We start from the raw sequence: 14742 nt of genomic DNA, 5'->3' as shown, positions 1-14742 counted from the left end.
AGATAAAACTCATGAAAACAGCTATTTTCACATATACCGGTAAAACAATTCCACACCAAATTCTAACACCATCTGGTAGCCAGAGGGGGAAGGTGCTTTCTTAGTGGGACTTAGTGGGATGGCAACTCTACTCTTCTTGGTGAGTTGTATGATTATGTTTTGGTGTTTTTATAGGAAGCAAATGAATTTTTCATTTGTTATATTCCCTGAAATGGAATTGTGGTCTTTGTCATCTGCTGCACTGATATTTAAAAAAAATATCAAGTCAATTCTACTGTAATAGTAGTACTACGTTTATAAAGTTCTTGGTCTATTGGAATATTTTGTATGATACAAAATGAAATAAAATAAAATTAAAATTTAAAAATGTTTCATCATTTCTCATAATTTTTGTTGTAAAAGATAAATAAATATTTATCGGGACACAGAATGTTATTCTGTGTCCCGTTACAAAAAATATTAAATTTATTTTTTTTAATAAATTAACCCTACAACTAATATAGTTCATTTTTGTGGTGTCTTTTGATTTAGTTCTTTATGTAAGTGGTTTTTTTTCTTTAATTATAAATAATTGCATCATATTACACATATTTTGCTTGACAACTGTTTTGTTAACAATGCCGTTTAAGAATCAAATTTGTCAGAAAACTTAAAACTGCCAGTTCTTGGATTAATAACAAAGAAAATAATCATTAATGACATAGAAAATAATATAATTTACCAAAATGTAACTCCGTGAACATCTTTTATTACTGTCATGATTTGTTTCAGCAGGTAGATGAAATGAAAGGAATTTAACTTTGATAGTCCTTCCTGGTTTAACAGTAATATTCCACTCACATCTAACAATAGTTTTACTACCTCTTGGAAATTCAGGTACTAAGTAATATTTAGTTAAATAATCTGTGGTATTAATAGTGCCTCCTGGACCAATCAATTCACCACCACAAACTGTAAAAACAAAATAATAAAACATAAAAACACTGTAACTGATACTTCTACCATAAATTAATGTAATAACAATTGACTTAACAGCAGCACACTTCCTCTTGAATAACTAAAATGATTGTTTAATAAAAGATTACAAGAATAAATACATTTTTTGTCATTAAAATAACATGAAAAATAATGCTAAAAAGATGTGCAAATCTACAAATCAATACTGTAGGTCCTGTGCCAGTATCAGTGACCTTATTTATCAATTTTTTTACATGGGTATATTCAAAATTAAAACCTTTTAAAGATGGTGGCAAAATTTTGTTCTATTTAAATGGGGTTTAAAAAAATTATTTAAAACAGAATAAAAAATAGATTTTTTTCTGTTTTTTTCCTCTAAGTATATGTGAAAAAAAACTTTTTTGACCATTTTTTGATTTTCTAAATTTTAAAGAATTTTTTTTAAATATAATTTTCTGTCATTGGAACTGCATCTTAAATACCTTTTTTTGTCATAAATCAAGTTAATACAAATTAATACTAAACACCATGTTATCTGGATATGATTGTGTACTGTGAAGCAAAATCTAATAATATAAATATGACAATACATATGTGTCATTTTGCAGAACTGGATAAGTTCAATGTTAAATTTTTCTGTTGTATGTTCATTTACAGTCAGTTAAAATTTTAAAGTTCTGAGATGCATTTAGTAATAGCTTGTTTTAATTTATAACAATACAGTAAAATCTTAACGGGATTTCGTGGAATCGAAAATATTTTCTGTTGTGAACAGGATTCCGGTAAATACAGAGATGAAATAGCGGACTATACAATTAAAAAGAAAAAATATGGTAGTGTACTTACCAGAACCCCATTTTATTTTCAACAGTGGATTGTACAGAAAATAGTTTGTTAACGAATTTGTAAGCACAAAATTTCTATCTTATGTTAGGACGTACAGAACAGTATACTGGATTATAGAACAATTTTCATATTTTAATATAAAAATCTTAAATTTTTTTTTTTTTGTCTTCAGTTATTTGCCTGTTTTGATGCAGCTCTCCAAGATTCCGTATCTAGTGCTAGTCGTTTCATTTCAGTATACCCTCTACATCCTACATCCCTAACAATTTGTTTTACATATTCCAAACGTGGCCTGCCTACACAATTTTTTCCTTCTACCTGTCCTTCCAATATTAAAGCGACTATTCCAGGATGCCTTAGTATGTGGCCTATAGTCTGTCTCTTCTTTTAACTATATTTTTCCAAATGCTTCTTTCTTCATCTATTTGCTGCAATAGCTCTTCATTTTTCACGTTATCCACCCATCTGATTTTTAACATTCTCCTATAGCACCACATTTCAAAAGCTTCTAATCTTTTCTTCTCAGATACTCCGATTGTCCAAGTTTCACTTCCATATAAAGCGACACTCCAAACATATACTTTCAAAAATCTTTTCCTGACATCTAAATTAATTTTTGATGTAAACAAATTATATTTCTTACTGAAGGCTCGTTTCGCTTGTGCTATTCGGCATTTTATATCGCTCCTGCTTCGTCCATCTTTAGTAATTCTACTTCCCAAATAACAAAATTCTTCTACCTCCATAATCTTTTCTCCTCCTATTTTCACATTCAGTGGTCCATCTTTGTTATTTCTACTACATTTCATTACTTTTGTTTTGTTCTTGTTTATTTTCATGCGATAGTTCTTGCGTAGGACTTCATCTATGCCGTTCATTGTTTCTTCTAAATCCTTTTTACTCTTGGCTAAAATTACTATATCATCAGCAAATCGTAGCATCTTTATCTTTTCACCTTGTACTGTTACTCTGAATCTAAATTGTTCTTTAACATCATTAACTGCTAGTTCCATGTAAAGATTAAAAAGTAACGGAGATTGGGAACATCCTTGTCGAACCCCTTTCTTATTACGGCTTCTTTCTTATGTTCTTCAATTATTACTGTTGCTGTTTAGTTCCTGTACATGTTAGCTTTAGCTTCCTGTACATCTTAAATTTAGGAACTAATAATTTTGACGAATAATGAATTTCAGTACCTTAAACTAATACACTTTAATAAGTAAACATAATTTAAATTAACCTAAATGTACTTTATTACTGTTCATTATGTAATTTAGTCTTTATTATAAGAAAAAAATTGGTTATTTTTTTGTGTTGTTTTACTTTCCTACTCTCAACATTCTGGCTTTACAAATTATGTTAAACAACTCTGAATCATTTGCAGTAAGTGAAAATTCCTGAAGGTCTAATAGGTTGCATAACACTGCTCTGTACGACCTAGTTTTTGTATCGTTTCTTACTGTTGTAGCGTTACTGTTACGGTTCTTGTCATTGGAATTGCTTTGTCTTCGTCACTTTTCTCCCAGTGGTGGTCAATAAATTCATCTATATTCTCTATATTAGCCTTGGTCTCTAATAAGTTGTCCATGTTAATAAAATCTTCAGCAAGTATATTTTCATAAAACCTGTTCAGTTCTTCCTGCAAGTCATCAAATGTTGTCGTAAGTTCCATTTCTGTAGCCGTGTACAATTAAAAAGTTTGCTTTTTTGGAAGCAGTGTTGAACCGCCTCTGCCGATACACATTTAAATGCTTTCGACAGCCAAATTATAGTATTGAGCATGTAGATTTAGTCAGTTAACTAGTTGACCGTGCCATTTCATTAGTTGCTAACATAACATTTCATTAAAAATCTACAGTAGAGTAATTTGAGACATTTAATTACACCCTAGTCCATAGGCTGGGTAATGCTTGTCGTATTTGGTGGGAACCAAGCATTTAACATGGCTATATGCAATATCTGGATAACATGTGGCATTATCTAAAAAGAGAAGGTGTCTATTTTGCTGCTTCATTCTTGTGTTAAACTCTTGCAACCACTCCTCAATAATACATGAACAACACGTCATCCATGATTTTTTTATTGGATCTCCATATTACTGGAAGATTGTCTTTATTAATGTTTTTAAAACACCTCAGCTTATCAGCCTTTCCAATAACGAGCGGTTTTCCAGTTCTCCTGTCATAAAACTGCAAACAAAATCTGTTAACCTTTCCTTGGATTGCATCCTTCATATACAACGTTCTCCTTCCAAGCAAAGAATCTTACTCGGTACTGCACGATAAAAAAGTCTGGTTTTGTCCCCATTTGCAATATTTCTAAGTTCATAATTTTCAGTCAAAGTAGCAAGTTTTGTTTTCCAGTCAATTATTGTCTCGTCACACATATCTCCACTCTCGCCACATACTTCTTTAAACTCAATTTGATGCCACTTTTTAAAACTGTCCAGCCAACCATTTGAAGCGCTGAAATTGATGCTACCTAATTTCTTTGCAATTTCCTTTGATTGGTGCTGAACAATTACTCCTGAAATCAGTAACTTTCTTGCCCTCGCACTCATAAACCATAACCAGACAATTTTGTTAATTTTTCTTCATTGCCACTTTTTTGCATGTGTCTTTTTTTTTTAACCACTCCCTCCCTATTAACCATTCAGTTTTTAACTTGTTTTTATTTTTTTAAATTTCATAGATTTGAGTCCTACCTATGCCAAATTTTTCGACTAAGTTTTTAATGGACTTTTTGTCTTTTTCACTGGGTTAGATAACTTTGATTTTTGTATTTAAGTCCAACACAATTATTTTTTTCGATGTCAAACTTGTTACACTAACACTCATTATCCAGACGAACACTGAACTAACAATCGCACTGTACAGTTCTGTATTTTAGGTACTGGACTGTAATATGGATCCGTAAAAATAAAAAATTAAAATTAAAATTAAAATGACAAATTCACCAAATGAACGGAAAACAAAAATGCTCACAAGCATGCGCACATGCGCGTGCGTACACACACACAGAGTTGAGAAGACTTTGTTGTAATGAACAAATAAATACGACACATGGATAAGTTACATATAGTGGCATTACATAATTAATTTAAATAAAAATTGTGACTTAAGATAAGGAATGATGAGAGTATATTAAGTTATGATTCACAGGGCAGCAAACATAAAGGCTAGTTTACTGTAAGTAGCCAAACCAATGATGACTGTGTGCCATCACCTGTACAAGGTTTTAACACTCTCTGTCTGTCTGTCTGTCATTGCCTACTATGATTGGCGACAAGTTACTAAAAATGTAAACATTTATGAAGTATTAGATGTGAATTTATCAGTTACAACTCTGACATGACTAATTTTTATTTTTGTTTGTGCAGGCTAATTTGTAACATAGCATAGTACACTATACTGTATACAGTATGTATAGTTACTGTATAGTATGCATATTCTATTTTATATCGTGGGAAAATTTAGTATTGAACTTTATGTATAGCCTTAAATGGATATACATATTTTTTTACAAAAATTATAGTACTCTTCACGATTCTCAAAAATGTTTCCATTAACTCGTGAGATTTTTTCTGTTCTGTATAAGCCAGGTGTCCATTATTTCAGAGAAAATTAATATCATATCATTGGTAAAATACATCAGACCAGGGAAATTTTCTTTTGTAGACAGGATTCCGTTAAATCCAGGTTCTATTAACTCAGATTTTACTGTAATAAAAATGACTGATTTTAAACACAATTGGAAGCATTATAAGTACAAAGTTACAGATATGCAAATTCTAACCTGTTAACAGAGAATGAAAAAAGTAAGAAATATAAATTTGAGCAATCTGTAATTTCTGACTAAGATGGAATTACTAATGAATGTAATGTAGCATCTGTTAAGTCTTATAAGAGTATAAATTAGTAATGAGAATATTCAATTTATTAAGCCACAATTATCTAAATGAAACATAATATAAATTAATTAAGTGCTCTACCTACCAGCTGTAGCAGTAGCAGAAAATCCTTTTAAATCAGTATAGCCTTCAAAATCATCTGTATGGAATACAATTCTCATTCGATTTAATATACTAGTAAATTCAATTTGAGTTGTATTGCTATAACAAAGATGTGATCCTTCGGGCAATTCTTTCCAAATACCTGGTGTATCCACTGACTCCTCTGTAAAACAATTATTAATATCAAGAAACTTATATCAATAATCAAATAAATAAAGATTAACACCAATTATATCCCCAAATCATATCTATGAGTTCTTATTTATAGGTACTCATCAGAAAAGAGCAATGCAGATAACGTTTCTTCTTTTTTTTCTATCTTCCAGAACCACTGTAAGGTATTACTTCAGAGGATGAATGAGGGTTATATATATGAATACAAATCCAGTGTAATCTTGTTCAGTCTCAAGTTGACTAGAGATGAGTGGTTAACTGAAAGCCACCCATCAATGAACACCAATATCCATGATCTAGTATTCAAATCTGTATAAAAGCAACTGTCCTCTGAAAAGTTAACATTAAATACCAAGAAAATTTGTTCATTATTATTTTTTATACATTAAAAGTACTTAAATTTTGAATAATGTTTTTTAAAAAAATGTTAAGTAACAAATGCATGAAACATGACAGAAAGGAGTACAACAAGGAATTGAATATCAGAATTAGGAAGCACAATATACCAGAAGTTACAGAATTTTGCAACTTAGGAAGTAAAATTACAAAGAATGAACAAAGTAAGAAAGATATTAAAAGACTGGCATAAGCAAGGAGAATATTTATGTAGAAAAGATTTATACTAAAATTTAAAACAGATTTTAGAATTTGAAAGTTTTCTTAAAAATATTTGTGAAAAAAGAAATAGAGGACTTTGAAATGTAATGATGCAGGAGGAGCTGGTAAAATTAGATGATATAACACAAAATAAAATAAATAAATGAAAGGACAGGAAAGGAGAGATGTTTATGGTCTTGTAGAGACAAACTCTGTCAGTAAATTACATTTTAAGATATCCAGGTTTAATTAATTTGGTCGTAGAGGAATGTATAGAAAGTAAAAATTGAGGAGCAAGTCAAATACTCTTATCTTTACAATAGATATCTGAGGATGTACAATATAGTAATTATGTTAGGTAAAAGATTAAAGGAAAGAATGAAGAATAATATCAAACCATTCAAATGACTGATGATGCAAAAAAAATTAAATTTTACATTTTAGATTAACACATTGTTATTAAATATGAGGGTCATTCAAATATAAACTGGAAATTTGTTTTATCATTTATTAATAGAGAATAAAACAAACATATTTACTGCTTTTTTAGTCTTTCTAAAGTTCAACACATTTTTCTGAACAAGTGGGGGGCTTGTGGGTTCCTTTTCAATAAAACAATTGAAGATTTATTATAAACCAATGGCCTACGGACTCTGTTTTTCATTTAACATTTCACTGTTACTCTGGAATCAATATCCTCTCAGTGTCTCCTTCAATGGCCCAGTCTAAAAGACATTACCGAACTGCACAGAAAATGTTCTAAGGTTTCCCAGTAAATTTCATCTAGTTTATTCTCAATAATATCACCTGTGTAAGGCCTAGCTTTGTCATGAAGGAGAATATCACATCTTTGATAGGCTGATGCCGCCTTTTCTTCCTGTAGGTGATTTTCACTTTGTCCTGAATGGCAGTATTCAACTGGCAGATGATTTTTACTTATACAGAGCAAGAGTTTCCATCTCTATGTCCCACCATCCTTACCAATTTCAACTCAGGAGAACAGTGATGGACCCATATTTCATTACATTTAATTATTACTTATTATTATTACATTATTATTTAATTTATTATTTTTTTTTTTTTTTTTTTTTTTTGCACAAAAAATTATTTTTCTCTTCAAAATCAATTCAGGAAGGAGCCTGGTAAATTTCCTAATGGGCCTGTTTCTGATTTGGATCAAAAGTAGTCACCCACCTACCTCAGACTTGTATAACCCAAGGTGCTCTATTATACAGAAATGGGCACTTCAATGGGTGATATCCAGTTCTGAAGCAATTTTATCAACTGGAAGGTGTTAATCATTTTCACCTCCACAGTTCGATTGAAGGTTGTCATCCATTATACTTGTCCTTGAATACCTTTTGTGAATCTTATATTCCACACCTTCACATTCTTCTTCAAATCTGCTGTCTCGAGTCATAAACTTAGGTACCTGGCAATGCCATACCCTAACTCCACATACAATCAAATCAAAATTTCAGTGTTTGATGCCCTCATTCATAAGAAACTGCAAAATAATATGTTGCATAACCAACAAAACCTCTTGCTCTGCCTTGAAACTACTGATCAAAAAGACACGGATACCAAGGCGGCTAGAGCATCCATTCCTCCCCACATCTTCACCTCATTATCCCTCCAAACCAATTCAGTCATGCTCTTATAAAAGCCATTAAGACAAATGTCTTGTTTATTAGTTTACTGATCATAATAATATTATTACTTTTTAAATATTTTTATTTTAATAAACAATCTTAATAAATATTGACTATTTAACAATCAAAATTCACTAGTTTTAAAATTTTTCTATTTTGTAAACAATATTCATGAGCGATTTTCTTTAAAAATTTATTCTCTATAAATTAATTTAGGTATACTGATCCAAATCAGTAGTATACACTGTATTTATTATTATTATTTTTAACACTTGTGTACTTGAAATGCAACTATTCATTACACTTATCTGAATAATTACTGTAGTAACAATCATAAGTAATAACAAAAACATTTATAGCAATACATAATACACAAAATACTACATGTGCCAATAATTAACAAACTATCTTAGAATACATATGTAATACAAAATAACTGTTGATGAAAATATTCCGTACTTTTTACTTCCTTGTACGAAGTAAAGACAATAAAAAGTATGCATGAGAAATTTGGTTTTCAGATTTCTACAGAAATAGCCATTTTGATTAGTTTTGACGTGATGTCTGTACATACATATATATCTTGCATAACTCAAAAACAATTAGCCAAAGGATGTTGAAATTTTAGATTTAGGACTGTTGTAACATCTAGTTGTGCACCTCCCCTTTTGATTGTAATTGACTGGACCAAAAGTGTCCAAAAAAGCCCAAAACCCAAAACATTTGGATTTTAGACTTTTTCTTAACTGCAGTAATAAGCCCTCATTGAGAGCTTTTCAACTTATTTCCATTTGTTCCAGAGCTATAGCCACATAAAAGTTTAATTAATGAAATATTTGGATGTTAAAATGGAAAGGCACATCAGTTCGAATCCAACTTCATCTCCTTTTTTTTTTAATTTAAATATATTGATTTATTAATAATTATTAACCACCGATTATAAAAAAATTGTTACGATAAATAATAATTCAATAATAACAACAAAAAAAAATATGAAAAATTATCAGAAGTTATTAGTGAAATAAAATTTTATGTACTTTTAATTAAAAAAAAAAGTGTAAATGTAACTTAATAGGCGTACAAGGAAGTCATGTAGTGTCCACATCACATTTTTAATATAAGGCACCTGCACAATGTGGCACAACCATGATTCTCAACTACACAAACTGAAAATATAAATTTACTTATAATTAAAAAAATCTGCAAAAATTCTACCAGCAATCATATTCTGTCCCCAGCATAACTTTCAGATATATTCTGAAAGATTTCATCATCAGAATCGATTCAAAATGTACAATGATACTGTCCGAAACTAAACACTACTGTCTTCTGTCTTCCCACGGTCTATCTTGCAAGTCTCTTAAAACTCGTGGATTTCTTTATACCCTCTTCCAGGTTCTTCTTGATATCTCTTTTCTTTTTGTGATGTGGGATCCAGTCCATTGCTTGATTAGGTAATCTATAGTCAGCCATACGCAATATATGCTCATACCAAGTGAGTTCGTTTCTCTCAATGCCCTTCATAAACGCTTTCTCTAGTCCCATTTGCCATCTGATGTTTTCATTCCTCACTTTATCCACTCGTAAAGTCCACTTCAGTAGCTTCTAACTTTCCCTTATGTTAATTGGTAATTCTCTAAGTCTCTGATCCACAGAGTAGTCTATATTTGATTATTATATTATGTATGTTATATTTTTAGTGTCTGGTTATGTTTACTCCACAAAATCCATCTCAAACATCCTGTCACTTATTTTGTCTGCATTATTGTTATTCTGATCAATTTCTTTTCATCTGTTCCTAAGCTATTGAATATTATTTCTTAATAGATGTAGTCTTCACAAGCTTTAATTTCATATGAATTATCTAACTGTAAATTTTGAATTTCAGATTTTATGTCCAAATATTCAGTATTAATGACCTGCTTTACTCAATTCTGAAGACTCAGCTAATTAATTCCACTGATGACACTACAGTTTACATAACTGAGCCAACACATTTAAATCTGACTGAATATCTAAGTACAGTTTTAAAGATCACAAAGGAATTGTTTATTTACAATGGTTTGGTGATTAACTTAAACAAGATCGATAACTTTTCATTTATATCATAATAGTTAAAGGAATCTTTCAGGATTGCCAGTAGATCTGAATTAGGTACCAGAGGTTTCATTTCTTGGTATTGTTGTAGAAGAAGGACTGACATGGAAGGAATATATAGCCCAACTAATAAATAGACTGAATAAGGCTTAATTTGTAATTTTATGTTTGTCCCATTATTTAAGTATTAGCTTCTTATTAATGGTATATTTGTTATGCATATTCATTGCTGACTTATGGAGTAATTTTTTGGAGTTCACCATGGATCCTTGGGCAGTCAGAAAGTTAGAATACAAAAAAAATTGTTTGTATCATTAACCGAGTCCATCCATGGACATTCATGCAAACCCAGCAGCTTTAGACATTTAAACAAATTAACATTTCCACACTTTTATTTATATAATATAATTATGTTCTGTAAGTCCAATTTATATGTTTATCTGAAAATTACAATTACAAAATCTGCTGTACAAATGAATTTTTGTTTCCACTGCATAGACTATTGCTTGTGAAAAATCCTTAATTATGCTGATATAAACTAACAAAAAACATCCTCTAAGTGTTAGAAAACTTGATTCCATCAACAATTTCAAAAAACTGTTCATTTTTTTTCAGGAGAAAAGCTAGACACAATAAATGAATTTTTGACTGGTAACACAATTATGGTTGTTGATCTTAACAATAAATAAAAAATGATTAAAAATTCAATTCTCAATTATATTTACAGGAGTACACCTAACATTCTTCCCACAACACTTCCTAGGATATATATATATATATATATATATTTATTTATTTATTTTTATTTTTTAAATAAATTACCAATAAAAAGTTTTACTACTGAGGTGGATCAATAAGTTTCTGTGTTAGGAATGAAAATGCAAGTTTTTCAGAAAAACTTGTTTTTAATTTTTCAACATAATCTTTCTTTTAGGTGGATACACTTTTTCTAACATCCCTGTCATTTTTTAAACCCTCTAAAAAATATGATTTGGCAAATTTTTCAAAGTAGGTTTCTCTTTCGATGATGACTTCTTCCAAATTTTTTCCTGCGAGTCATGTTTTCATGTTGGGTAACAGAAAGAAGTCGCAGGGAGCCAGGTCAGGCAAGTACAGCGGATGTGGCAGCAAGTTGTAGCACAATTCTTGTAATTTGGCCATGGCAATTCCAGATGAGTGAACTGGTGCATTGTTGTAATGAATCAGTGCGGCCGTGTTAGTTTCAATTTCTTCTTGAATCGGTCCAATAATTCACTGTAGTACTGCCCCGTGATTGTGCTTCCTTTTTCCACAAAGTCTATGAGGATTATTCCCTAAAAAATTGTAGCCAAGACCTTTCCAACAGATGGGACAGTCTTGGCCTTCTTTGGAGCAGATTCACCTGGAAAAACCCATTGTTTTGATTGTTGTTTGGTCTCAGGCATATATCAATAGTAATGGATCCAGCCAGGTTTCATCAACAGTGACAACTTGACATAAAAACTCCGGTGGATTTCACTTAAGAGGTCCACCAAACACTGCTTTGAAGTTAACAGCCATATCCACTTGTTGTCCAAAGTGAGCAACTGCGGCACCCATCAGGCCGACAGCTTTCTCATTCTTAACTTATCATGTAAAATGTTTATTCTCATTCCATATGACATACCTAAAGCCTCTGCTAATTTGCGCACTTTCATTCAGCAATCAGCAAGAATCACATCATGGATCTTTTCAATATTTTGCTCAGTAACCATGTCTACTGGGCGATGTGGGCACTCCTCATCAAAAACAGATGTATGGCCACTTTTAAACTCATTAAACCAATATCTCACAGTTGTCATAGATGGTGAACATTCCCTGTAGATAGAATCCAACTTTGCGATCATTTCTTTGCATCTTTTTCTCTCCAAAAATAAAAAGTAAATTACAGATCGATATTGTTCTTTTTCCATTGTAAGGAAAAACACCAAATATGTTTAATACAAATGGCTGTCAAATAAAAACTAATATATGAATCAATCTCAATTTTGTATTGTGTCGTTTGATAGATGGTAGTAAACTGTAGTAACGCCAACTTCCTCAGAAACAACACCTATCTTCAAACACAGGTACTTACTGATTCAGCCTCATATGTAAATGAATTACCAGTAAAAAGTTGTACTGGATTTAATGTTCTGTGCTGCGACTGGTGATCTTGTGACCTAATGATGAGGCACTTGGTGTTTCATCATTTTCATCTATGTAAAGTGATTATAATTTTAAATATTTTTGTATTTTCATTTTTTGTTTATTTTAATGTTATTGTTTGTACTTTATTTAAATTTTGTATATACTTATGACATATTACCTACTGTTCTTTGGGGCATAAGGTGTTGTGCAACAACAGAATAGAAATAAAAGTAATTAGTATTTTAACATATTTAATATTATTTCATAAACTTATATTTTAAATGATTAATACAGTCTTTTAATTACTTTTATTTAAATTTTATAATTAGTTATGGATTTTGTTACCTTGCTGTAAGAAAAAAAAAAAATCATACTCAATTTTGTAAACTTATCCTTTTAGGCATAAATTTTGAAGTTGAAAGACAGATTTAAAAGAGAGGAATTTTAAAAATGTTTAAAATTCATTTAAAAAGTTTGGAGATTATTTGAAATTAATATTTATTTATATAAAACCCAGTAGCATCGTATGAAAATATATTTGAGTATTTCAAACAATAATTTTATAAAAACAAAATGAATTTACACAGTTACAATCTAGTTACAGAATAAAGTTTGAATAAATTCATTCAAGAGAGGGGAAAAGCACAACTAACTTGTTAAATACTCCTACTGCTGTTCTTAATCCAGTAAGTACACCAATTTTTGTACTTTTCTCGAATACTATTTTCTACCATGCTTGTGAGTATCAGTGTATATATCTAGATATATCATGCATACATAACAATTTACATAGCTTACCAGATAAAACACTAACATAATCTGAATCGGCACAGGAAATTTCTTCTAAATTAAATACATTAAAACGCAATCGAATACGATTTCCTGGTTCAGTCTGTACAGTCCATGTACAATCAAGCATATTGCTGTAAGTTCTAGGATACCCTGGGCTGTTAATCTCAGTAGACACTTGAGTTAAATTATTTCCAAATAGCAGGTTATGTATACCTCCGCATCCACTAACTGTAACAATTTTTTACAAACACTATCACTATTTTTTAAATAAAAAATATACCACAGCAATTTTAAGGGATAGTGTAGGCAAACTCAAATAAAGATTATTAATTATATGTACTGAAAAACATTAACACTAATAATTCTGACTGTTAAATAATTTACACTTTAAAATAATTATGTTATGGGCTCTGTATATGAATCTACTACATATTGATTTGATGTATATATGTATATTATATTTTGGTGAAATTAATTTCACTAATATTCATATTATTTTTTTATGATTTATATTATATACCTCTGTACTGTTGAATTATATTTTAAATTCAATCAGTATAAACCATCTAGTACAGAATATTGAGATATATACATATGTTACCTCACATGAAAGTGCTTTCAAGAGATCCTGCATTTTCAGTCATGATTGCAATATTTAAACTGCTTTTCAATCATGACTGAAGAAGCAGGATTCTGTGAAAGTACTTTCATGGTAAAATTAAAGTAAGATATGTCTTAAATTTAAATTACATTTTAACAATCAACATAATCTCCAACAAAAGTTTGCAATACTAAGAGTAAGAAATCAGTTTTATCAAACAACACAATTTCAACAGAAAACTCTTTCTTAATAGTTTTAATAAAAAATATATAAAAAAACTTTTTAAAAACCACTCATATTAAATGCACTAAAAAGTAGAAAATATGTAAAAATTATACTACTTGAGAGGGTTAAAGAGGTTAGAGCATTACAGGAAAAAGTGTATCAACTTGAAAGGTGACTTGTTGAAAAATAAAACTATATTTGACAGAAAAAATATAAGTACATTATAAATTTCTATTTTAGACTCGAAACTTTTCAGACAACCCTCGTATAATATGAACTACATCAACAAGGTTTAAAGTTATTTGACATAATTCTTATTTCATATCCTTTTATTTTTGAGGATGCTTCTTTCTAAAACAACCAGGTATTGTAAAACTGCATTGCATTTAATATATGTAGTTTGTAAGTTTTTCTAGGACCCATTTTGTCACAATTTTATGAAATTCTTATATTTAATTACCATTGCTACTGAGTACATCAGTCGTGCTATATAATGGTTCATTTTGTAGCCAGTCTAGCAAAAACAAACTACCACTCAGGCTACTGCTGTATTGCAGAAATTTTATAAACATAACATTCGATGATGATTTTAAAATTTTTGGAATTGCTGCCCCACAATGTTTCATAATCGACTGAGCTGT

General features: G+C 30.2%; 1 protein-coding gene across 1 annotated transcript in view; it reads right to left on the bottom strand.

Moving 5' to 3' along the window:
• The window catches only part of LOC142330195 (cubilin homolog), a 170094-nt gene extending 155352 nt beyond the window's left edge, over nt 1–14742 (bottom strand). The window contains exons 1-4 of the mRNA XM_075375320.1: nt 14562–14742; nt 13282–13503; nt 5799–5978; nt 722–951 (exon numbers count right to left, since the gene is read on the bottom strand). Coding sequence (XP_075231435.1) covers nt 722–951; nt 5799–5978; nt 13282–13503; nt 14562–14727 — 798 coding nt within the window. The 5' untranslated portion in view covers nt 14728–14742. The remainder of the gene's footprint in view (nt 1–721; nt 952–5798; nt 5979–13281; nt 13504–14561) is intronic.

The sequence above is a fragment of the Lycorma delicatula genome, chromosome 9 (genome assembly GCF_047948215.1).
Source record: "Lycorma delicatula isolate Av1 chromosome 9, ASM4794821v1, whole genome shotgun sequence".
Taxonomy (NCBI): Eukaryota; Metazoa; Arthropoda; class Insecta; order Hemiptera; family Fulgoridae; genus Lycorma; species Lycorma delicatula.
The sequence above is the reverse complement of the archived record's forward strand: the minus strand, read 5'-3'. Positions and strand labels throughout refer to the sequence as shown.